The 27,024-nt window shown below is 44.0% G+C and overlaps 1 protein-coding gene across 1 annotated transcript in view; it reads right to left on the bottom strand.

The window, feature by feature from the left end:
* LOC147117139 (cubilin-like) overlaps window positions 1–17,404 on the bottom strand; it is a 41,720-nt gene extending 24,316 nt beyond the window's left edge. Inside the window, exons 1-3 of the mRNA XM_085987204.1 lie at window positions 17,154–17,404; window positions 16,900–17,029; window positions 16,491–16,586 (exon numbers count right to left, since the gene is read on the bottom strand). Coding sequence (XP_085843330.1) covers window positions 16,491–16,586; window positions 16,900–17,029; window positions 17,154–17,272 — 345 coding nt within the window. The 5' untranslated portion in view covers window positions 17,273–17,404. The remainder of the gene's footprint in view (window positions 1–16,490; window positions 16,587–16,899; window positions 17,030–17,153) is intronic.
* Window positions 17,405–27,024: the final 9,620 nt, after the last annotated feature.

Here is a 27,024-nt window from a genome sequence, read left to right as displayed (position 1 = left end):
GGCAAAGGAGGAGATTGCGGGGGCTCTAACACATATATTCAGGACCTCTCTGGCCACAGGGGATGTGCCAGAGGACTGGAGAACCGCTAATGTAGTGCCATTATTCAAGAAGGGTAGTAGGGAAAAACTGGGGAACTACAGGCCAGTGAGCCTAACATCAGTGGTAGGAAAATTATTGGAAAAAATCCTGAGGGACAAAATTTGTCTCCACTTGGAGAGGCAAGGATTAATCAGGGATAGTCAACATGGCTTTGTCAAGGGAAGATCATGTCTGACTAATTTGATTGAATTTTTTGAGGGGGTGACTAGGTGTGTGGATGAGGGTAACGCAGTGGATGTGGTATACATGGATTTCAGTAAGGCCTTCGATAAAGTCCCGCACAGGAGACTGGTCAAGAAGGTAAGAGCCCATGGAATCCCGGGTGCCTTGGCACATTGGATACAAAACTGGCTTAGTGGCAGAAGGCAGAGGGTGATGGTCGAAGGTTGTTTTTGTGACTGGAAGCCTGTGGCCAGTGGGGTACCACAGGGATCGGTGCTGGGTCCCTTGCTGTTTGTGGTCTACATTAATGACTTGGATATGAATGTAAAGGGTATGATCAGTAAGTTCGCGGATGATACAAAAATTGGTAGGGTGGTAAATAGCGAGGAGGGTAGCCTCAGTCTGCAGGACGATATAGATGGGTTGGTCAGATGGGCGGAACAGTGGCAAATGGAACTTAACCCGGAAAAGTGTGAGGTGATGCACTTTGGGGGGGACTAACAAGGCAAAGGAATACACAATGAATGGAAAGACCCTAGGCAAGACGGAGGGTCAGAGGGATCTGGGTGTGCAAGTACACAGATCCCTGAAGGCGGCGGAACAGGTGGATAAGGTGGTAAAAAAGGCATATGGGATACTTGCCTTCATTAGCCGAGGCATTGAATATAAGAGCAAGGAGGTTATGATGGAGCTGTATAAAACACTGGTTAGGCCACAGCTGGAATATTGTGTGCAGTTCTGGTCGCCACACTACAGGAAGGATGTGATCGCGTTAGAGAGGGTGCAGAGGAGGTTCACCAGGATGTTACCAGGGCTGGAGCGCTTCAGCTATGAAGAGAGACTGGGCAGATTGGGTTTGTTTTCCTTGGAGCAGAGGAGGCTGAGGGGGGACATGATTGAGGTGTACAAAATTATGAGGGGCATAGATAGGATGGATGCTGAGGAGCTTTTTCCCTTAGTAGAGGGGTCAATAACTAGGGGGCATAGATTCAAGGTAAAGGGCGGGAGGTTTAGAGGGGATTTGAGAAAGAACTTTTTCACCCAGAGGGTGGTTGGAGTCTGGAACTCACTGCCTGAAAGGGTTGTGGAGGCAGAAACCCTCACAACATTTAAGGAGCATTTGGATGTGCACTTGAAATGCCATAGCATACAAGGCTACGGGCCAAATGCTGGAATATGGGATTAGATTAGACAGGGCTTGATGGCCGGCGCGGACACGATGGGCCGAAGGGCCTCTATCCGTGCTGTATTACTCTATGACTCTATGACGTCATCACGTTTTCCCGCCGCTGGAGGATCATGTGATCAACATGATGATGTCATCGCGTTTGGTCTCATTCTTAAAGGGACCGCGCTATGTACATGCAATAATATGAACAAAGATACAGATTCATTCTGTAGCTAATAATTTGTTAAAGATAATTATGTACATTAGATCAGAATCCCCTGGTGGCTCTGCCACAGTGTAAGGATAAACCCAGCAACTATAGGCCAGTGGCTTTCACCTCAGTAGTGGGGAAGCTTTTGTAAAAACTAATCAGGGACAAAGTTAACAGTCACTTGGGCATCTTAGACTGTGTATTATGTAACGAGAAAGGATTAATTAGCAATCTTGTTGTACGAGGCCCCTTGGGTCGGAGCGATCATAATATGATCGAATTCTTCATTAAGATGGAGAATGAAGTAGCTGACTCAGAGACTAGGGTTCTGAATTTAAATAAAGGAAACTACGATGGTCTGAGGTGCGAATTGGGTAGGATTGATTGGGGAATGTCATTCAAAGGGTTAATGGTGGATAGGCAATGGCAAACATTCAAAGACCGCATGGATGAACTACAGAATTTGTTCATCCCAGTTTGGCATAAAAATAAAACAAAAAAGGTGACTCAACCGTGGCTAATGAGGGAAATTAGAGATAGCATAAGATCCAAGGAGAGGACATGTAAATTGGCCAAAAAAAGCAGTAATCCAGAGGGTTGGGAGCAGTTTAGGATTCAGCAAAGGAGGACAAAGGGATTAATTAAGAAAGGGAAAATAGAATATGAGAGTAAGCTTGCAGGGAACATAAAAACTGACTGTAAAAGCTTCTATAGATATGTGAAGAGAAAAAGATTGGTGAAGTCAAGCGTAGGTCCCTTGCAGTCAGAATCAGGGGAATTTATAATGGGGAACAAAGAAATGGCAGACCAATTAAATACATATTTTGGTCCTGTCTTCACAAAGGAGGACACAAATAACCTCCTGGAAATGTTGGGGAACATAGGGTCTGATGAAAGGGAGGAACTGAAAGAAATCAGTATTTGTAGGGAAATGGTGTTAGGGAAACTGATGGGATTGAAGACCGATAAATCCCCAGGGCCTGATAATCTACATCCTAGGGTACTTAAGGAAGTGGCCCTAGAAATAGTAGATGCATTGCTGATCATCTTCCAACATTCGATGGAATCTAGAACAGTACCCATGGATTGGAGGGTAGCTAATGTTACCCCACTATTCAAAAAAGGTGGTAGAGAGAAAATGGGGAATTACAGACCGGTAAGCCTGAAAAGATGTAATGGCAGAGCACCTGGAAAACAGTGACAGGATCGGACAAAGTCAACATGGATTTACAAAAGGTAAATCGTGCTTGACTAATCTACTGGAATTTTTTGAGGATGTAAGTAGTAAAATAGATAAGGGAGAGCCAGTGGATGTGGTGTATTTGGACTTTCAGAAGGCTTTCGATAAGGTCCCACATAAGAGATTAGCATGTAAAGTTAAGGCACACGGGATTGGGGGCAAGGTACTGACTTGGATAGAGAACTGGTTGGCAGATAGAAAGCAAAGAGTTGGAATAAACGGGTCTTTTTCTGAGTGGCAGGCAGTGACTAGTAGGGTACCGCAGGGATCGGTCCTTGGACCCCAGCTATTCACAATATATATTAATGATCTAGACAAGGGAACTAGATGTAATATCTCCAAATTTGCAGACAACACAAAGCTGGGTGGGCGTGTGTGCTGTGAGGAGGATGCCGAGAAACTACAGGATGATTTGGACAGGTTGGGTGATTGGGCAGAAGCATGGCAGATGCAATATAACGTGGATAAATGTGAGGTTATCCACTTTGGTGTCAAAAACAGGAAGGCAGATTATTATTTGAACGGCAATAGATTGGGAGAAGGGGAAGTGCAACGAGGCCTGGGTGTCCTTGTGCACCAGTCACTGAAGGTAAGCATGCAGGTGCAGCAGGCGGTTAAAAAGGCAAATGGTATGTTGGCCTTCATAGCGAGAGGGTTTGAGTACAAGAACAAGGATGTCTTGCTGCAGTTGTACAGGGTCTTGGTGAGATCACATCTTGAGTATTGTGAGCAGTTTTGGTCGCCTTATCTGAGGAAGGATATTCTTGGCATGGAAGGAGTTCAGCGAAGATTCACCAGGCTGATACCTGGGATGGCGGGAATGACGTATGAGGAGAGATTGGGACGATTGGGCTTGTACTCGCTGGAGTTTAGAAGAATGAGAGGGGATCTCATTGAAACTTATAAAATTCTGGCAGGACTGGACAGACTAGATGCAGGGAGAATGTTCCCGATGGTCGGGGAATCCAGAACCAGGGGTCACAGTCTAAGGATAAGGGGTAGGCCTTTTAGGACAGAGATGAGGAGGAATTTCTTCACCCAGTGAGTGGTGAACCTGTGGAACTCTCTACCACAGAAGGCAGTACAGGCCAATTCATTAAATATATTCAAGAAGGAGTTGGATATATTTCTTAAGGCTAAAGGGATCAAGGGGTATGGGGAGAAAGCAGGGACCGGGTACTGAACTTGGTGATCAGCCATGATCGCATTGAATGACGGAGCAGGCTAGAGGGGCTGAATGGCCTGCTCCTGCTCCTATCTTCTATGTTTCTATGTTTCTAATTAATTGTTAAAGGCAAATTGTGTTCAACTAACTTGATTGAGTTTTTTGAGGAGGTAACAGGGAGGGTTGATGAGGGCAATGCGGTTGACATGGTTTTTATGGACTTCCAAAAGGCGATTGATAAAGTGCCACATAATAGGCTTCCTTGCTGCTGGGTCCCGACCTCGCTCCTGGGCCCCGTCCTCGCCCTTGGGCCTCGTCCGCACTCCTGGATCCCGATCTCGCTCCTGGGCCTTGGCCTCCGCAATGCGGATTCTGCCCACTAAGGGGCTCAATGGACATGATCTTCACCACACGTCAACTACAATAGAAATGCAGGGAACAGCACCAACCGCTGTACATGGCCTTCTTTGACCTCACAAAGGCCTTTGATAGGGGTGTTCAAAATCATGAGAGGTCTAGACAGAGTAGATAGAGAGAAACTGTTCCCACTGGCAGATGGGTCGAGAACCAGAGGACACAGGATCAAGGTGATTGGCAGAAGAGCCAAAGGTGACATGAGGAAAAAACATTTTACGCAGCAAGTGGTTAGGATCTGGAATGCCCTGCCTGAAAGGGTGGTGGAGGCAGATTCAATTGTGGCTTTCAAAAGGGAATTGGATAAGTACAGGAAACGTTGTGATATCCGGCACCGACGGGACCGAGCTGTTGCCGTCCCATCAAAACTGCCGGACAAACCAGCGTTAATGTTAAAACATACGGAGCTTTTGAGCTCCGTATCTAGCAACAAACCCTGTACAGCTTCTAAACAGTCGGCCGTAGCTTGCAAGCGTCTCTGTAGCTAAGCAACAGCTTCAGCTAGACCTTGCAGAGCCTGACTGGTGAAAAAAAAGCAACGAAAAGAAAAAGAACTTACTGAACTGACTCCTGAATTTTGCCGGTGGATCGAGCATTCCGGACAGTTAACCTCCGGATAAACCAAAGTTTCCTGTACCTGATAGAAAACATTTATAGGGCTACAGGGAAAGGGCGGGGGAGTGGGACTAGCTGAAGTGCTCTTGCAGAGAGCCGGCACGGGCTCGACGGGCCGAATGGCCTCCTTCTGTGCTGTAACCATTCTATGATTCTACAGCACCCAATGTCTCCAATCCTCTATTTTTAGCAAAAGAAATGGAGGAATACAGGCTTTCTGGGGGAACTTTCAAAACAGGATTATTCTGAGCATTTTGTTGAAGTTTTACAAGTAACTAATGAGTAAGTAACCCATCACTGATATAGTTTGCCATAAATCTAACTTCTTCTCTAATGAATAACTGCACCTTTTACTTGTAAGGAAAGTAATGGCTTTTGTATTGATACTAAACTGTTTAAAATTCAAACAAAAGAAATGGAAAAACATGTACTGTACTTTCAACAATTTCTTCATGCTTTTCAGAAAAAATATCATAGTGTGGCAAAGCCACTAAGAGACTCTCACAGTGACTTGTACTATTGCCTTTAATCATGTTTATTACCTTTTAATGTTGGCTCTGGTTAAACAGAGCTAGATCAACAAAATTGCGATCTGACGCGATGACGTCATCACGTGGGTCATGTGACGTCCCAACGGCGGGAAACGTGATGACGTCATGATGTCAGAGGTAGAGGGCGTTTCCAGCTAGTCCTCGTGTGGAGTGATAGTGAATAGACCTGTTTAGAGCTTCTCCTGCATTTTCTTGTTTTGTAAAGTTTTAGTACATTAAACTCAGTTTGTTAACTACTAGTGAGTTTATAGATTCTTTGCTAGGAGTGTAGAGACTCCGACAATAGGATCTAATGTGAGGCTTGGTAATAGTGGTGATAGTGGAAAACACGCGATATCAGCTCGGCCACCCGTTAAACACCTCTCCTGATTTTTGTTTCCATTGAAGACAGTGGAAATGTAAATCGGGAGAGGTGTTTAACAGGTGGCCGAGCTGATAGCATGCATTTTACACTATCTAAAGTCAAAATTACCCCCAATTTCACTGAAAGATGGGCTCGCTATGTTGTCTACAACAGATTATTGTCCCCCTTGCTACACCTCCAAAAAGTTCATATGAACACCTCAGAAAGCAGCTGGGGTGCGATTTTTACTCCGTCTGTAGCTGTAGCAGGGAGGATCGGACGATTTTAATGGCCAGATCTCATTAGCATGTGTTTTGCCGACTTCCTGACCAAAACAGACAGAATTCAGTGGGAAGCGGCAGTTAAAATCAAAGGTTGCCGTTGGGGACCAACAGAAATGGTCCCCAGCACAAGATAAGTAGATCAGAGGGGCTTTGCTGGGAAATTGTGGTCGGGGGTAGGTGAAAGCTCAGAACAGAGGAGGCCCAGGGTTTCCTTGTGGGACCCAGAAAAGCACTCCTGCTCCTCCTAGCCCTCAAGAAAACTTCAAATAAATGTTGAAAACATACCTGGCTGGGCCTCTTCTGGACCTCAATGTATCTCCTGGCAGCTTTGGCCTGGCAAAGACGCTACCACTGCTTCCCCATTCAGGCTTCAGGTAAAAATAGTAGTCAGGCCCCGATGATCTTACTGGAGCCCAATCTGCATATTTAAAGAAGGCCCCTGCCAGCTTCTGGTGGATGTCCTTGTTGCTTGCAATTTAAAATTGAAGTTGGCCAGATCGGGACGTGAACAGAGTGGGTAAAACCCCATTTCACTTTAACTGCTCCCCAGCCCAGTTTCCACTGGACAAGCCATTCCCCCAAATTCAGATGGTTATCTTTAACTGTGCTCTTAAGTTTTAATAACTTCTATAGTTTTGTAGCACAACTGAGGGAATAAATTAAAAATAATTGAATGGGTCAGATTTTAATTTTCTTTCACCTGGGTTTACCACCTGGCCGCAGTGGATAGAGGAAAATTGGGGAAAAGGAGCCTGCAGGAAGCCTGCCCGATTTTCCACACATTCATTTAAACAGTAAAATCTGCACCATTAGCTTCATTCGGGAGAAAATTCTAACAGTCTGACTTTAACTGCGAGAGTTCTTGGAGGGTTGTAGGGGTAGAGAAGGTTACAGAGATATGGAGGAGTGAAACCATGAAGGGAGTTAACACAAAGGATAGAATTTTAAATTTGAGCTGGTTGGGAACTGAAGCCAACGTAGGTCAGCGAACACAATGGTGATAGGTGAGTGGGACTTGGTGCCGGTTAGGATATGGCGAGCAGAGTGTTGCGAGTCTGGAACTAACAAAGCCATGGGTAAGGGTTTTGGCAGCAAATGGGCTGAGGCAGGTGCTGAGACGAGTGATGTTACGGAGGTGGGAAAATGCGGTCTTTGTGATGGATAGGATATGGGGTCAGCTCGGGGTCAAAAAGTATGTGAAGGTCACGAACAGTCTGGTTTAATCTGAGACAATGGCCTAGGAGGGGAATGGAATTGATGGCGAGGGAACGGAGTTTGTGCCGGGGGCCAAAGACAATTGCTTTGGTCTTCCTAATGCTTAAGTGGAGGAAATTGTGGCTATTTCAGAATTAGATGTATCAGCGTATATGTGGACAGTCACACTCAGCTGAACATCACAGGAGAGGTATTGGAGGTGTATGGTGCAGTCGACTGTGTCAAAGGCTGTAGAGAGGTTGAGAAGGACGAGGAGGGACAGTGCACCATGGTCGCAGTCAAGAAGATGTCATTTGTGACTGATTACGGCTGTATCACTGCTCTGGTAGACATGGAAACCTGACTGGAGAGATTCAAACATGGAGCTGCAGGAAAGATGGCCACGGGTTTGGAGAGGAAAAGTAAGTTGGAGAGGAAAAGTAAGTTGGAAATGGGGTCACTGTTCCTTCCCTGTGCGGCTGCACACCTGTTCCAAAGCTCGCGCGCACTTCAAATGAAATACCGCGCAGAGAACTGGACAGTAGCTGGGGCGGGGGGCCCAATACACAATGGCCCCGGGAATCCAAACAGACTCATTTGCGAGTCTTGAGACCTCAGAGCCAATCGCAATTGCAGCTCTTGAAGTGTGTGTTCTGATGGTTGATGGGTTGCTGTGTAACTCCGAGGGGGGTTTGGTTTTCTCCCTTGAACTTTGACCTTTCAGCGGGACAGCAGGAGAATCCCCCGCACTCTGATTATTTGCCTTTCCGTCTTCAGTGCCGGCTCGCGGTATACCGGAGCAGCGCATGCAGAGTACCCAGTTGGGCCACGCTTTTGTTGGCTCTGTGGAGAGGTCAGGGGATCCGTTGGTGGTCGGTGGGGGGGGAAGATCGAGGATCGAAAGGGGAGAAAGAGGGAATCGGAGTAGGGAGAGAGAGAGACTGGGGAGAGAGAGAGAGAGAGAGAGAGAGACTGGGGAGAGAGAGAGAGACTGGGGAGAGAGAGAGAGAGACTGGGGGGAGAGAGAGAGAGACTGGGGAGAGAGAGAGAGAGACTGGGGAGAGAGAGAGAGAGACTGGGGAGAGAGGGAGAGAGTGGGACGGAGGGAGAGAGGGGGACGGAGGGAGAGAGGGGGAGGGAGGGAGAGAGGGGGAGGGAGGGAGAGAGGGGGAGGGAGAGGGGGGGACGGAGAGGGGGGGACGGAGGGGGGGTGGAGGGGGGGCGGAGAGGGGGGGCGGAGAGGGGGGGACGGAGAGGGGGGGACGGAGAGGGGGGGACGGAGAGGGGGGGACGGAGAGGGAGAGAGAGAGGGAGAGAGAGAGGGAGACGGAGAGAGAGAGAGAGACAGAGAGAGAGAGAGGAGACAGAGGGAGAGAGAGGGAGACAAAGGGAGCGAGGGAGAGAGGGAGATGGAGGGAGAGAGGGGGAGGGAGGGAGAGAGGGGGAGGGAGGGAGAGAGGGGGAGGGAGAGGGGGGGGACGGAGAGGGGGGGACGGAGGGGGGGGTGGAGGGGGGGCGGAGAGGGGGGGACGGAGAGGGGGGGACGGAGAGGGGGGGACGGAGAGGGAGAGAGAGAGGGAGAGAGAGAGGGAGACGGAGAGAGAGAGAGAGACAGAGAGAGAGAGAGGAGACAGAGGGAGAGAGAGGGAGACAAAGGGAGCGAGGGAGAGAGGGAGATGGAGGGAGAGCGAGAGAGAGAGGGACAGAGAGAGGGTTGAGGGTCCAGACGCGTGTAGTCCGTTCCCGGGGACTGAGCGGCAGCCACATTTTGGAACAACACAGGCAACACATGTACAATGGCCGCTGGAAGGAGGCTAAAGCAAACAAGTTTTAGACCCCCAGTGAAACAAAAATGAGGATTTCTTTTTTTAATTCAGAAAATTGTTTAAAGCCAGAAAAAAATACGGGAAAGTTATGTTGAATGTGCCGTGGTAAGTTCCAGTTAAATTTTGCCAGGTGTTGTCCCCTTTTTTGAAAGAGTCTATCAGGGCTATTTAAATCATGTTATGAGAGAGGGGAAAACATTTGTGCCCCTGTTTGTACCTCAGAGTCTGTGAGACGGAGGGAACAGCAGCAGAAAAAGAGGGAACAACTTCTCCAAAACTGATCCCAACTCAGCGCCAAGGCTGGGAATAGATAACCTCACCACCTTCTTAGGAAGTTTAACTACTTTATTCACTTTCTTATTTGAGCTCCATTTGGAATTAAAGTTTATTTTATTATTTTTTGTTGTATGTTTAATGACAGCATTGAAGAGGGAAAGAGAAACTTGGAGCAACTTCTGTCAAAGCTGCAACGAGACTTGAGAGAATTTAAAGATTTTTAATGAACTATTCACAAAAAATGAGTGTTAAAAACACTTTTTCCCCCTAAGTTTCAAATATGATTTTGGAAGAAACAGAAACAAGAATCAATTTTCCCCTCATCTAAACAAGTTTCAACCAGGTCTTGAAGTCCAAATGCTTTTAAAGAGGTTATGAAATGCTTAAAACATTTTAAAATTGAAATTTCTCAATATTTGATTTTGAATGATCAACTGAAGTGAGTAGCTTTACACAAACATGCAACCATGCTGTTGACTTTAAAAAATATATCATTAAGACATTTAGGAAGAGAGCCAAAAAAGGGGGAAAACACAAACCATTTTATTTTGTCTGTCGTTCTATAGTCCTAACAAGTCCCAGCAATAATGTAAATATAGACTTCCTCTTAAATGTTTCATGGAGTGTTAATAGAAACACGAGTTATGTAATGATGCATAAAAATTGCAGGAAGCTACTTTAGAAAAACTACTATTTATTGAGAAAGACACAGAAAATACTTTGATTAAACTGATGATGTACAATTTTGATTTGCTATAAATGTTTGAAATAGGGGATTAAAAATTGAGAGTACAATGAAGTTTATTTCCCACTATTTAATTGTGAAGTACCTAAAATAATTCAACACTTCGTGATAAGAGTAGGGATTAATATTGTGGAGAATGCCTGTGAGAAAAAGATTAGAAGTGAAATTCATAAATTAACATCTTTATGTCAACATATTAGTAAACATTTCTAAGTCAGTCTGATTGGTTCTCCTGTCCAGGAAGAAAGATGAATGTCTATTTCTGTTAAATCATAGCTTTTCCTGCTTTTTGTTTTTAACCCGGGGACACAAATTGTGTATATGTTTTTCTGCACTTGTGAATAAGTGCTGCATTTCTGACATGATACATGGGGAGTGTACTGGTTCAAGAAGACAACGTTTATTGATGGAAGTGATTGAAATTGAAAATATGGATACCCGTTCTTGTTCAATGGTTCAACTCTTTTTAATACTGTGAACTAAAGAACTACAGCACTTTATATTTGTTGGTTGTCTGGTTGCATTGTGATTAATATTCTAATTACTTAAGTGGATGCACGGCACATCAGTACCATAGGAAAGCTGCTGCTCCTGCTGCTTGTGCAGCCATTGCTACAGTTGAAAACTTAAAAATTAATACTAATTGCATGAATAGATATACCTCCTTTAGCTCATCCTGGGTTTTTGGATTGTTTGTCGACGCATAACTGTGTAACTGAGTGACGTTTCTGAAGTGTTAATGCATTATTATGCAGTTCTTTTATATCCCTGTCTTTTGCAGGTATTTTTTTTAAATAGAGTTTGTACATGACGAACTAAAAGCTTTTAATTAATTCAACAATAAACAAACTTGCAGACTGGGCATGTAAGTGACAAATTAATTTCAATAATAGATAAGTGTGAGGTGGTGCATTTTGGTAGGAGGAATAAGGAGGCTACCTAATCCTTGGAAAATGAGAGTCTAAATGGGGTAGAGGTGGCAAAGGGATCTAGGGGTGTAGATTCACAAATCATTAACAGTAGCAACGCAGGTTAAAAAATCCATAAAAGTGCAAATAAAGCACTGGGGTTCATTTCAAAAGCAGAGAAGTTATGTTAAACTTGTATAGGACCATGTCTGATTGTCTCATGATTTGAGATGGTGGGGTGGCAATATGGCATTACTCTATATATGCTTTTAAGTGGTTGTTGTAAAAGTGGTTGTTGTTGTAAAATGTGCTCACGGACAAAAAGGTCGCGCTCAAAGGAGGCTGTGGCCCGCTCAGTACAAAAACAAAGTTGGCGGGAACACTGGATGGGGCAGTACTTTGCAAAAACAGAGGAATTGACAGTGTTGATTTTGAGGAAAGGTTGATGACAGCAGTTTTGAAAGGGTGAGGACAGTACCTGAGGAGAGAGACATTTACAATGTCTGCTAGCATGGGTGCCAGGAAGAGAAGTTGGGTGGTCAGTAGTTTAGTGAGAAGAGAGCAGGAGGTGGTCTCATGGACATGATGAGCATGGAACAGCATGAGGGGAAATTAGAGGAAGACACAAGTTCAGGGCTATGGCGGGGGGAACCTCATGGAAGGTTTGACTTGGTGGGCAAGGGAATCACAGAATCACAGAATCACAGAAACCCCACAGTGCAGATAGAGGCCATTTCGGCCCATCGAGCCTGCACCGACACATATACCACCCGATCCCCGTAACCCCTACACCAACACATATCCCACCCTATCCCTTGGAAGGGAGGAATGTAGTTGTCCACGAGATCCTTGCACATCTTGTTGAAGATGAGGGTGGAGGGAGCATGGCAGAGGGGTCTAAGGAGACAGTGGGGAAAAGAGCAAAGGATTATCTTTGCTTTCCAGGATGATCCTGGAGCGATGAGCGGTTTTGGCAGAGAAGAGAAATTCCCAATAGTGTTTGATGTGGTCCAGCCAGATGGCTAAACCAGTTGTGTGCCAGATACACTCAAATCTGTGCCCCTTGGACTCCAGGGGGGAGAGTAAGAATTTTACTGGGCATCAAAGGTGGAGGTGAGGGAGTGGTTCAGTAGATCAACAGCTGCAGAATTATTGTGACGAAAGTTGTGAGTTTGAAGGAGCAGTCGTAAGTGACTTGGGGAGAGTTTTTTTTTCCAGGAGCAGATGCAGAAGGAAGTAGGGCTGGAAGAAGGTGGAGGGTTGTGGGTAGTGAGGGCTACAAGGAGGTGATAGAAGATGGCCTTGTCTGTGACTGAGACATTGGGAGTAGAGAGGCCACATGAAATGGCAAGGTCGACGGGGTGGCTGTTGTGGGAAAATTCTTAGAATCTACAATTCAAGATCAAGTTAATCAAGGACAGTCACCATAAATTTGTTAAAGGCAACTTGTGTTTGATAAATTTAACAGAATGTATTTGGAAGAAGTGACTTATTGAATAGATAATGGAAATATAGTAGAAGTGATGCATATGAATTCTCCAAAGGCATCTGATAAATTGGCATACAGATGATTGTTACAAAAATTCAAACAGGTGTTATAAAAATAAATATATATGAGCATGTATAGAAAATTGGAAAAAGACTTCTGGGAAACACAGACATATTAGTGGAGAGTTGCTGGAGAATGCTTTGCCACAGGAAGTAGTTGAGGCAGAGACAACTGCATTTTTTAAGAGAGGAGTAAATATAATTTTGAAGCAGAGGAAGATGCACAGCTATGGAGAGAGAGTACAGGGCAGTAGGACTAGTTTTGTATTGCTCTAGCAAAAAGCCACCATAGACACAATTGGCCAAGTGAGCTCCTCCTGTCTGTAGTGATCAATAACATGTCATTCTGTGGTGGACACTAGGTGGAGCAGTAGAGCTGCATGTAGCTGTATGTATAAGAGTACACTACCCAGCTATACATTATATTAAGACTACATTACCCATGAGGCTAGGCTACCCACAAGGCAGCAGTCAAGATGGAAGCCTCTACAAAATGCTGTACAAGTCCACAAGTGCTCAATAAAAGTAGCTAGCAAAAGCTAGCTGTGTTCATAATAAGAATGTCTATTTATTAATGAACATAACATGGTACCAGGGTGGTGAAGATGTGCTGAAAATTGTGAAAAGCGACATGGAGAATTTGAAGCCACCAGAGCGTTTGAATCTCACAAAAAAAATCGACTACAATTGGCAGACTTTTAAACAGCAATTCGAACTCTACATTGCAGCCATCAGATTCAGAACAAAGCCAGGCACAAGGAAGATAGCATTGCTGCTTACGATTGCAGGCCCACAGGCGATAGAGGTATTTCATACATTTGTATTTAATCCAGCGGAGAACAGAGACAAATTAGACGATGTGCTACAGAAATTTGATGCACATTGTTCTCCCAAAAAGAATGAGACGTATGAAAGATACATCTTCTGTTCTCGGACACAGCAGCAAAATGAGACTTTTGATAGCTTTATAACTGATCTGAAACTGAAAGCACAGACATGTAATTTCTCTGAGCTCAAAGCATCCATGATTCATGACCAGATTGTGTTTGGTATTCATGATAAAAAAGTCAGGGAACGTCTGTTGAGAGAAACCGAACTAAATTTGGAAAATGCGGTGGAAATATGCCAAGCCAGCGAGCTAGCTCGAAATCACGCGAAGACTTTCAGTGAAATCAATAATGATGCGAATGTAATGAGTGATAATGCTGCTGTCGGTGCTGTGTCCTACAAGGGGAAGAAACATGGGCAGAACAGAAATGAAAAGCAATTGGAGGATGAAATTTTTAATTGTAAATGCTGTGGTTACAAACACCAGTTAAGACAATGCCCAGCGTTTGGAAAAATGTGCACAAAGTGTAATGGAAAGAATCACTTTGCCAAACAATGCTTTTCAAAAGTAAAAACGACGAAAGGGCAACGAGTTAATGTGATTTAGGACACTGATTTAAGTGAGACATTTTTTGTAGGAATGGTGTCATGTGACGATATCAAAAAAGATACAGAAAATGTGCAGCCCTCAGAAATAGACAATGCTGAACATAAAGTTAATGCAGTAAAAGAGGACAAATGGATGATCCCACTGCAGATAAATGGAGCATTAGTTACATTGAAACTGGACACTGGGGCAAAAGCAAACTTAATCAGTATGAGTGACATTAACAATATGAAAGAAAAGCCCAAAATACAGGAAAAGTCAGTACTACTGAAGGACTATAATGGACAGAAAATAGATAGCTTAGGTGTATGCAGACTTAAAGTGACAGTCAAAGACAAAGTGCATCATCTCATGTTTTCTGTTGTGGCTGAAAGGCTTGATTCACTACTGGGTGACAAAGCTTGTGAAGACTTAGAACTAGTCAAGAGAGTCTACCGTATAAACTGTGCTATAAGCAGACCAGATGACTCAGGTGATGAAGCAGAGAGCCCATCAAGGATGAAAAGGCCAAAGGGTATCCATGTCTTCAAAAAGCCTAGTTTCTCCAAAAAGAAAGAAAAAGACTTTAAGGTCAAAGAGAAGCCAAAGGAAGAAAAGCACAAAGAGGAAAAACACAAGGAGAAAAAGTCCAAAGATATAACCGCAGCAGATGTTGTTAAGCAGTGGAAAGAGAAAAAGAAAAAGAAGAAGCCTGCGCCAGAGCAGGAAGCAGTTCCGGTGGATACTCCTTCTTCCCTCAGGCCAATCTTTGGTGTTCCATTAGCCGAGGCTGCTGAGAGGACTATGCTGTATGATGGGATCCAGCTGCCAGCAGTTTTTCGAGAGTGCATTGACTACATTGAGAGTTATGGCATGAAGAGTGGAGGAAACACTGAAACCCTCTCCAAGCAAAGATCGCAAGGAGACCTCGATCTATACAAGAGCAGATTGATGACAATGCCGCAACTGCATCTTGTCATTCACCGCCAGAACAATCTCATGAAGACACATCAGACTTACCCGTGTTGAGAAGATCCACACGTGAAGTAAAAGAGCCTGATAGACTTAATCTTTGAGTACAATGTAAAGCTTTGAAAATGTGTTGACTGTTTTGAAAATGTTTATGTTTATAGAGCACTAACAAAAGTGTTACTGATATTATCTTTATTGTTTTCTTGAAAGTTGATTGATATTGATTTTGTTAAACCTCAAAGAAAGGAGGTTGTAGTGATCAATAACATGTCATTCTGTGATGGACACTAGGTGGAGCAGTAGAGCTGCATATAGCTGTATGTATAAGAGTACACTACCCAGCTATACATTATATTAAGACTACATTACCCATGAGGCTAGGCTACCCACAAGGCAGCAGTCAAGATGGAAGCCTCTACAAGATGCTATACAAGTCCACATGTGCTCAATAAAAGTAGCTAGCAAAAGCTAGCTGTGTTCATAATAAGAATGTCTATTTATTAATGAACATAACACTGTCCTGTAAACATCGATGGTTCATTCAATACTGATTGTGATTTATGAACCATCTGCAACCTTCAATAAAACTTACACCTTGTAATTACTACCAACTATTCATTATTCAGCATATATTTAGCATATAGCTTACTTCCGATATTCAGCTGTCAAAATAAATCATGTTATATTCTTTCACCTATATCACAGTGGCTTCTCCCCACTCAATAGGGGTCATTTTAACTTAACCTGCCCTAACCTAACCTTCAGGAGACTGATGGGATCAGATCAACTGCCCATTTGACACGCTGCCCGGTTTTGCTCTCCATTGACTTCACTGTAGAGTAAAATCAGACCTTACTGTATTTGTATTTGAATATTAGGGTTTCATAAATAGGCATATCTATTATCTGGTGTTTGGTTATGATCAAAATGACTGAACTGAACACTATCTGTAACTTAACTATCAAGAATCACTCCAAATGCCCCACACCTGGTTCAGCCAAGACAAAGATTTTTTTTTCCTTTGCAGAGTAAGTTTTTTTGACTGATAATATGGCTTATATAAAGGACAGTTTCAAGACGCTAATTCCTCTTCAAAAACATTCTTCAAATGCATTCTTCAAATGCATTTTGTAGAAAACCTTAAGATCTACATATTGAATGGTCATTTAGTGAAATGCTGCAAAAGCAGACAAAACGCAGGGTATCACATATGAATACAGACACACTTTCCCTTCCTGGTGTGATAAAGTCCAAGGACACTCTTCTCAATCCTAGACATTACTTCGATTTTTATGGCCATGAACATTAGTTCAAAGAGAGCAAGTGAGATAGAGATCATGAATGGTGTACTTACCCTTGTATTCAGCTGACTGATTTGATTAGAAACATTCTGAGGGATTTGACCTCCACTCGTTTTCAGTTCTACAATGTCATCTTTATTTCTTCTAATCTAAAATTACAGTAAAACAGTTGAATTAATTTCATGAAATATTACAAGGCATCGTGGTTGTACTCAAATAATAAGTGCAATTCAAATACAGTCAAAACTGATGTACATCAGTCAGGGCCACTTTTACATGTTAAAGCTTAATACATTAAACTTTATATGAAGCAGAATATTTAATTGGATAAAAACTCTGTTTAGGCTGGCTAAATAATAGTGATGTAAAAGTTACATAATTAAAGAATACTATCTCCACAACCTAAGTTACTTATATTCCGGCAATATAATGTTTTATATGTCAGAAATTGTCAATTATTACCTGAATAAGTAGTTGTTCAAGATCATCATTATTTAGTTTAATCTTCCCGGATGATGAAGTCTTGAATTCAATGTTCTTTAGATTGCCGGTTTGAAATATCAAATTGCCATTAATTGAAGTCATTCTTGGTCTTGGAATAAAAAAGGTACTTGAATTAACAGCACGATGGATACTAACTTCAAAAACTGTAAGCATGCATTTGTTCTTCTTCAAAACTTAGCAATTTTCTTTGAAATTGTTAAAATAATACCTACTGGTCACTGCTGATACCTCTCTTCTGTCGATTATTTCCATCATTTTCAGATTCACATTTTAATGTGGAAAGTATACAAATTACAATTAGCAGCCAGATGGAGTGCCTGGAGTAAGCCATATTAATTGCATATCCTCACAAGCTCTGCTGACCACTGTGGTCGGTTGAAGTAACTGGTTAAACTTCAGATTTTAAAAAGGTGTACCTTTAACCCAAACAATTGAACCTTGCCCATATCTGTCACCAGATAAGATGTGCAATGCTTCCAAAGTATTAGTCAGCTAAGATATAATAATTACTGTTGCTTGTTTGCAAGTCCCTCCATGGCCTCACCCCTCCCTATCTCTGTAATCTCCTTCAGCCCCACAACCTCCCCCCCCCACCGCCACCAACGCCTGAGATATCTGTGCTCCTCTAATTCTGCCCTCCTGAGCATCCCTGATTTTATAATCGCTCAGCCATTGGGGGCCGCGTCTTCTGTTGCCTAGGCCCTAAGCTCTGGAATTCCCTGTCTAAACCTCTCCGCCTCACTTTCCTCCTTTAAGACGCTCCTTAAAACCTACCTCTTTGACCAAGCATTTGGTCACCTGCCCTAATTTCTCCTTATGTGGCTCGGTGTCAAATTTTTGTCTTATAATACTCCTATGCAGCGCCTTGGGATGTTTTACTACGTTAAATGCGCTATATAAAAACAAGTTGTTGTTGCAGCTGCTTTTTTCTACAGCGCATATAGTCCTGCAGCTTACACCATTTCAGATATGCACAATACTTTTGGGATCAATTCCCAATGGTGCATTCAGGGAGTGCACCCACACATTCTGTGCACGCAGATCGCAAAATTGGGCAGGTAGACCCGAGCCCTGGCATTGCTGAACTCCAAATTTTCTGATGGAGAAATTTAGTTTTTTTTTTAAGAGGCTGTTGTGAGGGCTTTACACCCACTGCCCCCATAAACAACATAGGAAACATACAAAGTGAAGGACAGGAAAATACCATATGGCCTCTCTAGTCTGGCCTATATTGTTATTGTGTGACTTCTACACAGAATCACCCCCATCTACCACCCTCTCCCACCCACCAGCCACACAATCTTTTGGGAGAGGCAAAAAAGAGAAAACATCTTTTGGGCCAATTTAGGAAAAAAAACTCTAGGCAGTTCTGCTCCAACCTCTAAAAACAATCAAGCAAGGATGTCTTGCAGTTGTACAGGGCCTTGGTGAGACCACATCTTGAGTATTGTGTGCAGTTTTGGTCGCCTTATCTGAGGAAGGATGTTCTTGCCATGGAAGGAGTTCAGTGAAGATTCACCAGGCTGATACCTGGGATGGCAGGAATGACGTATGAGGAGAGATTGGGTCGATTAGGCTTATACTCGCTGGAGTTTAGAAGAATGCGAGGGGATCTCATTGAAACTTATAAAATTCTGACAGGACTGGACAGACTAGATGCAGGAAGGATGTTCCCGATGGTCGGGGAGTCCAGAACCAGGGGTCACAGCCTAAGGATAAGGGGTAAGCCATTTCGGACAGAGATGAGGAGGAATTTCTTCACCCAGAGAGTGGTGAACCTGTGGAATTCTCTACCACAGAAGGCAGTAGAGGCCAATTCATTAAATATATTCAAGAAGGAATTGGATATATTTCTTAAGACTAAAGGGATCAAGGGATATGGGGAGAAAGCAGGGACAGGGTACTGAATTTGGATGATCAGCCATGATCGCATTGAATGGTGGAGCAGGCTCGAGGGGCCGAATGGCCTACTCCTGCTCCTATCTTCTATGTTTCTATGTTTCCAGAATACTACGGTGATTGGGAGGCACAACTCCCAGTACCCACCTAGATTCTATATAAGGTTATGTTAAATCACACTCAGGCCGCGATTTTGCCTACCGAGGCGGACTAAGTGTGGCCGAGGTAGGTGCTGGACGGTGACCCCGCTCTCGGTTCCATCCCGCTGTGTGAGAAGAATTTTCCGTTGATTAGGCTTGTTAAGCCCGTCCTGCAAGGTTCCCGGCCAACTAAAAGAAAGTGGGTCTGATGACATCATTTGATGACACGTCATCAGCCGGTTTCCTTAAAGGGACCATGTCCACATTCATTTCGACAGTTGTGCTGTCAGTGTTCTAGAGCATGGAGGTGCTGCAAACACTGACAAGCACTGCACAGAGGTGCACGGCTGCACCCAGGCTCTCCCATGACTCCCTCCATATGCTTATATCTATCTCTCTATCTACATTATCACATCCCCATCTCACTAGCCACCCCTCACACTAACCCTCATCCTACTGCAAGCATACCAACTAAGAACACACAAGGGTAGGCACTTGGATGTTTTATCCAATGTTCATGTGAAGTTTCTGGTAAGGTGCTGTCAAACATTGAAATCTTTATTTTCAACACTTCGCATTCTTGGACAGATTTGTGTGCACCTTTGGAAGTGGCTTAGTGAGTTGCAGTGAATGGTGAGACATAATGGTACCCCCGCAATGGTGATGAGTGTGAAAAGAATGGCTTGGACTTTGTAAGGATGCTTTATGGTGTTAGTGTGGGGTGGTGCCAACCAGGCGCATCATGTGACAGCCAGGGTGTACAGCTGTCACATGATGCGCCAGGTTGGCACCACCCCAGTAAATCTGCCAATGGCGAGGCCATCCCTGGCCTCCCAGGCAGCAACACAATGCCCTGTGTCCTGTCAGGTGATTGCAGAGAAGGTTGGTGTTGTTGTTGGTGGTGCTGGTGTGCCTGGTGCTGTTGGTGTTGGGGCTGATCGTGGTGGGATTCTGAGGACAACCGTGAGATTTTTTCAAGAGCATCGATGTTGCTGGAATACATGACAGCTGAAGTTGAGATGACAGAAGTGATCTGTCAATGGTGAGAGAGGTTGCTCCAAGGAGGTGACAGTGGATAGAGAGTTTACTCCAAACACTTCCAAACTGCATAAAGCTCAAAAGTGGGTTCCAAATCATGAAGGCTCCAGCTTCTAAGATTGAAAAGTGAACAGCTGTGAAATGGTAGGTTTTATACCACTTTTGCAGCTGTCACCTATTCACAGCAATGGAGAGTCATTGAGAACACAACATACTTACCCGACATGATACCTGCTCTCCGGGAACCTCGTTAAAAACCTGGTAAAATGGTAAGTACATGGGAAAATGGTGCTTAACTACCTTTTAACACGCTTTTAAGTATCTAAATTGGCTGACCCGCCACTTGGTGTCGGATCTGTTCAGGGATGACAGACCTGACACTTGGGAAACTGACAAGGAGGCGTGTTTACAGCGGGATATCGACCCGCTGTCAATCTTTGTGAGGAACCGCCTCCAAACCCATACTCTGAGTGCTGGTAAAATTCAGTCCCCAGAAACTCATCCAGTTCCCTTTACAGCTTGTAGTGAATCCATGCTCACTATATGTGCTGGCAAGATGTTCCAGAGGTCAGTGACTCCCTGCAAAAAGTACACGCTAACATCTAACCTAGTTCTGTGCGTATGTAACTTACACACATGTCCCCTGGTCCTCTCTTAGATGTCTAGCTCGAATAGCCTATCTAATCCTTTCATTATTTTAAAGACCTCAATCAAATCTCCTCGAAGTCTATGCTTTTCTGGAATAAAAAGCCTCAGATCTCTGGAGTTCAGGCCGAGGGAAGGCACGTATGCTTGCATCTCGAGTATCTGGTACCCATTTGGAATCAGCCTGGGAACCAAGTATTCAGATCCAGACATACCAGCTTTAGCATGTCTGTGGAAACCTGCTTTTGCCATGGTCACTCCATGAGGGAGGTTATCACTGTGTTGTGCTATCTACTGGAGCCAGACCTGCAGACAAGGTCTGACACAGCGACAGTCCTATCTGGTTGCTCTGAAGATCACTGCAGTATTGAACTTGGACACGACTAGATCCTTTCAAGCTACCACTGGTGACATTATCACATTTGTCAGACATTAGTTCACTGATGCATCAAACAGGTGACAGAAGCCTTGTTTGCCAAGGCAACACTTTTATCCATTTCCTCGTGGAAGGTAGGCAACCAGTATGAAAAGACACAGCATGGTTAACAATGGAAGGCTTTCCTATAGTGTAGGGCTTCATGAACACATACATGTAGCCATCAGGGTCGCTAACAACAATGCCATGCTGTATATGAATAGGAAAGACTTTCATTCCATCAATGTACAGGTTGTAACGGACCACAGGAACAGAATAATGCCTTCACTTTGCAGCAGACCACTGTGCCATCATTATTTCAAGGAAAAGAAGCAAAAGTTGCATTTATATAACGCCTTTCATGACCTCAGGACATCCCAAAGCACTTTACCGCCAATGAAGTACTTTTGGAGTTTAGTCACTGTTGTAATGTAGGAATGCAGCAGCTAATTTGTGCTCAGCAAACTCCCACAAACAGCAACGTGATAATGACCAGATAATCTGTTTTACTGATGTTGCTTGAGGGATAAATATTGGCCAGGACATCAGGGATAACTCCCTGCTCTTCTTCAAAATAGTGCCATGGGAACTTTGCCATCCACCTGAGAGAGCTCAGTTAAACGTCTCATCCAAAAGACGCCACCTCACACAATGCAGCACTCCCTCAGTACTGCGCTGGAGTGTCAGCCTAGATTTTTGTGCTGAAGTCTCTGGAGTGGAACTTGAACTGACAACTTTCTGACTTAGAAGCGAGAGGAGTAGAATGGCTGGAAAGATGGCTGCTTTGGGACCACAGCTACCCCTGGAGTCCTGACCATTAACACCAATGAGGTACCTTTGAATGGAGGCCAAATGGGAATACAGTGGTCATTAGTCAGAGCATGGTGTTGATATAGTTAGTGTATCATAAAGAGGATCATATGATTGTTCACAAAGGGCCACAAGGCCACATTTTGAGCGTCATCCACCAGAATACAGCCAAGCAGCTGTAAAACATCGAGTTACCAGCAGGTACCAGAAACCAGCCAGACACACAAAGCAACCAGATGTTAGCCAGCAAACAGAACATTTGCTTCTGTTAGAGGGTTTCTCAATGGGCCAGCAGGCAATGGATGCAGAAGATAGCCCTGTTTTCCTAAGCCCACGGATGCTGCCCTGGCCTGTTGAGTTTTTCCAGCGTTTTCTGTTGTTATTTTGGATTTCCAGCATCCACAGTATTTTGCTATCCCATTAACCCAATATTTCTCCTCTTTCAAATTATGCAGACACCATAGACTGCTATTTCCTGCATAACATACTGAATGACATTTCTATAGTCAGACACCACTTTAAGAATCCCGACGCTCACATTTTAAATTTTGTATTCATTCTCGGGATGTGGACGACGCTGCCAAGGCTGGCATTTATTGCACATCTCTCGTTGCCCTTAAGATGGTAGTGGTCGGCTTTCTTGCTGACCACTGCAGTATGTGTGAGGGACTCCCTTGATGCTGTTAGGTAGGAAATTCCAGGATTTTGACCTAGTGATGATGAAGTAATAGCAATATATGTACAAGTCAGGCTGGTGTGTGACTTGGAGGGGAACTTGGAGCTAATGGTGTTGCCATGCACCTGTTGTCCTTGTGGTGGAAGTCATAGATTTGGGAGGTGCTGCCGAATAAGCCTTGCAAATTTCGACAGTGCATCCTGTAGATTGTACACAGTGGAGCCACAGTTTGCCGGTGGTGGACATGATGCACGTTTAGGCTAGTAGATGAGCTGTGGATCAAGCAGACTGCTTTTTCCTGGATGGTGCCGAGCTTCTTGAGAGTTGTTGCAGCTTCACCCATCCAGGCAAGTGGAGAGTTTTCCATCACAGGGGAATCAGGTGAGCCACTCGCTCAGAATACCTAGCCTCTAACCTGCTCCAGTAGTCACGGCATTTATGTGGCTAGCCCAGTTAAGTTTCTGGTCAATGGTGACTGCCAGGATGTTGATGGTGGGAGATGAGATGTGGGGATGGTAATATAATTGACTGTCATGGGGAGGCAGTTAGACTCTCTCTTGTTGGAGATGGTCATTGTTTGGCACCGATGTTACTTACCCCTTATCAACCCAAGCATGGATGTTGTCCAGATCTTGCTCCATGCGAGCATTATCTGAGGAACTGCGAATGGAGTGAAATCATCAGCAAACAGCCCCACTTCAGTATGCAATTCTTTACTTAAGGGAATCCTGCCAAACATTCAAAACTGTTTCCAGTCCAGTTGATGCCTTCTTTCTATAAGAAACGTGATGAAAATGTTCCCCTTGAAAGCAAAGCTGGTTCCACTTCCCTCTTGCACTGCAGACTTTCTGATGTTGCCTCAGCTGGCTTGAAGGGATGCAATAAAATGTGAAAACCTTCACTTCAACAGGAACGTTGTCTTGTAAAACAGAAGTGGCAGAGGCAATTCTCCATTGATGTGTCTAGATTGAGCTCCTAGATAGTGTCAGGTGTGGTCAAAATGCTTCAGGGATCATTTGCATATGCATCTATTTGCTCCTCATTAATCTCTCTTCCTCAGTTCATTTCAGTAGTGCGTTTGAAACCCCACCCCCAAACGAATACTGATCTTCATAGAAACATAGAAGATAGGAGCGGGCCCCTCGAGCGTGCTCCGCCATTTAATGGGATCTGGCTGATCATCCAAATTCAGTACCCTGTCCCTGCTTTCTCCCCATATCCCTTGATCCCTTTAGCCTCAAGAAATAGATCTAACTCCTTCTTGAATACATTTAATGAATTGGCCTCAACAGGCTTCTGTGGTAGAATAGAAACTCTTTGTAAGATGTGTTATCAAAGCCAGCAGAAACTTTGGTTTTTGAATAATACATATATAGGATCTGTCCATCTGTATGTCTGTCTGTCCGCATGTTTGTCTGTCTGTCCGCTATACACTCAAAAGTTAGAGCGTACCTACACATATGTTAATATCAAAAGAAAGCTTATGATTAGGGGAGTCTCATAGGCGTCTTTACTTTTTGGTCAGACAAAAATTGTTCGGACAGTATACAAAAAACATTCAAAAATCCGCTCATTAGCGGTTGACCAATCCTACCGCTCATTAGCATTGAGTGACATGATGGTTGCCCAATCCTACAGTTCAGTGACCTGATGGTTGACCAATCAGCGCGTCACGGGGGGCGTTTCATTCGGTGTGTGGGCGGGACCTAATCCTGCAGCCTCCTGAAATGTAGCCGCCATTTTTTTCACTGCTTTTACTCAACAGCGAGCGGGGCAGCTGCGGTGGCCCGCCGGAGCGGGAGGTGAGTTGGGGTCACTCGGGCCGGGCCGGGCCTGACAACCGCTCGGCCCGAGACAGAGAGCGGGGGAGCGGCAGCGGCCGGCCGTCAACCGCGCGGCCCTGTAAACTGCCATTTTACAAAAAAGCCTTGGCAACGCCGGGCCCCCCCAGCTAGTAGTATAGGTATTGGCAGGGAAAGAACTTAAAAATGCAAAAATGGAGATCAACCCAGCAATATCAATTAATACACGAAGCAAAATGCAGCCAAGCATACATAAAATCGTGAAAAATTAATAAAAATATATTTTTAAAATACCTTCTCCCTTTAAGAAGCATTCGAGAACAGACAAGCTCACAAACACAGTTAGGCGCCCGGTTTTTAAGGGGGCAGAGCACCACCCAAAGTCTTAAAAACCTGCTATGTCATTTTGCATTAAGATTTACATATGTTAATGAGGCCGTGCGTGCCAGTGGCGTGGTCTACTTTTTTGGCATCAAATCTCCATTCACAAAATTTGGCACGAGGTTGGCCACTTGATTTTGCAGCCAGTGATTTCTCTACCCCTGCCAATGAAGTGATCCGACTGGATTGGTATGGGTCACAGGCTGTCAATTAGGAGGGCCCATGTCCACATGTATAATATTCTCAAAGTCTCTTAGGGCATAATATTGGACCCTGAAATAGTTCGGCCTGGCAGTGGAGAAGCTCTCTTTTATATTGAATGTTAGAAAGGGCCTCTCTGCAGCTTAGAGATTTTTTAAACCAGTACAATCACAAAAGTTTTCAGCACAGATAGGAGGCCATTCAGCTCATCATGCATGTGTCAGCTCTTTGTTACAACAATGCAAAGCAAATTCCACTGCCCTGAACTGTCCTCATAGTCCCGCTGCTTTAACTATTTAGCCAACTTTTTCCCTGAAAAGATGCAAAGGTCTCTGCCTCAACTGCTCATGCACAACAATGCAAAATAATTTCTCTGGCTATACTCTCGTTACTCCATGTAGCATTCCTCTGCAAACAAAAACTCAACACAAAAGATCTTTCTGTTCATATAGGTCAGTTACAAAAATATCACAAATAGAATTGAGACAAATTTTAACGCAGCCTGGTGCTCTTGGAGCGTATGTTCGGAAAACATCGAGAGACAACACCTCATTTATAAACAATGAGCTTGTCCTTGTTCATCATCTCACATGTGGGTCTGGGGAATTATTAATATAATTGAAATCGAACAGCATTTTAAAGAAGTATTGCTACAGGTGTTTTAAATCATTAAGATATCAAAGTATCATACAAAAAAGTACACAGATACACAGGCAATACTGTACCCTACTTTTTTCCAAATGAAGCATTTGTCTGACAAGAGGTATGCATAGTCAATTCAGGCCTTACTAGATCTCCTGTGGCATTGCTCACTTACCAAATTTAAAGTGGAGAACTTACAGCAAGATGTACTAGTTGAAGTTAGTTATCATATTTAGCAGTAATGGGTGGAAGTATAGTTTATCTGCCCTGGAGGTGGTTCTGGGCTTTGGTAGCAGTAGATGGTGCTCAGGTTTGGCAAAACTTGGTGGCAGCACAGCACTGGAGTTTGGCAGCATAGAAGGGAATCCTCTGGTGGTGGATCACTGTAGAGAAGAACCAAGGGTTTGGCAGAATTGTGGAGGGAGAACCTGATGTTTGGTAGATCTGGGGGGTGGAATGTAAATTTTGCCTCAATAATGAATTGCTGGGTTAGGAACATAACAGCAGTAGGCCATTCAGCCCCTCAAGCCTATTCCGCCATTCAACTAGATCATGGCTGATTTGTATCTTGACTATCTACCCACCTTGGTTCCATATCCCTTAATACCCTTGCCTAAAAAAAAAACTCTCTCACAGTTTTGAAATTTTCAATTGATCTAGCCTCAACTGCTTTTTGGGAAGAGATATTTTCACTACCCTTTGAGTGAAGAAGTGCTTTCTGACATCATCCCTGAACAGCCTAGCTCTAATTTTAAGATTATGCCCCCTTGTTCTAGACTACCCCACCAGATGAAATAGTTTCTCTCTATCTACCCTATGATCACCTTAAACACCTCAATTAGATCACCCATTAATCTTCTGTATTCAAGGGAATACAAGTCTAGTCTATGTATCCTGTCCTCATAATTTAACCTTTTTAGCCCCAGTAACATTCTGGTGAATCTGCGCTGTACCTCCTCCAAGGCCATTATATCCTTCCTGCAGTACGGTGCCCAGAACTGAATGCAGTACTCCAGATGGGGTCTAACCACCAGAGCTCTGCAATATAACTTCCACCCCTTTGTATTCCAGTCCCCTTGAGATAAAGGTCAACATTCCATTATCCTTTTTAATTATTTTTTGTACCTGCCCAATAGCTTTTGGATTACTAGAGTTGGGAATGTCCTTGAAACTGCTGCCAGTTACTTGCCAGAAGTGCGATGGAAACCCCATTTTTGGAGTGCACAAGCAGTTCACCAATGAGGCCCAACTAGAAAATGGTTCAGCTCTCTCAATGCTTCCATCAGGCAGACGCAGGCTTGCTCCAACCAATGGAAGCAGATGCATCATTGAGCCCCTCCTCTCTGTTGTAAAGGAAACACTATAGCCCATAATTTACAGTCAGCGGCGAAGCAAAGCCATTCGCTGCTGGCCCCGAAGTAAGCTTCCCACAAA

Source organism: Somniosus microcephalus, chromosome 5 (assembly GCF_052327205.1).
Source record: "Somniosus microcephalus isolate GS21.2 chromosome 5, FLI_Smic_1.0, whole genome shotgun sequence".
Taxonomy (NCBI): domain Eukaryota; kingdom Metazoa; phylum Chordata; class Chondrichthyes; order Squaliformes; family Somniosidae; genus Somniosus; species Somniosus microcephalus.
The sequence above is the reverse complement of the archived record's forward strand: the minus strand, read 5'-3'. Positions and strand labels throughout refer to the sequence as shown.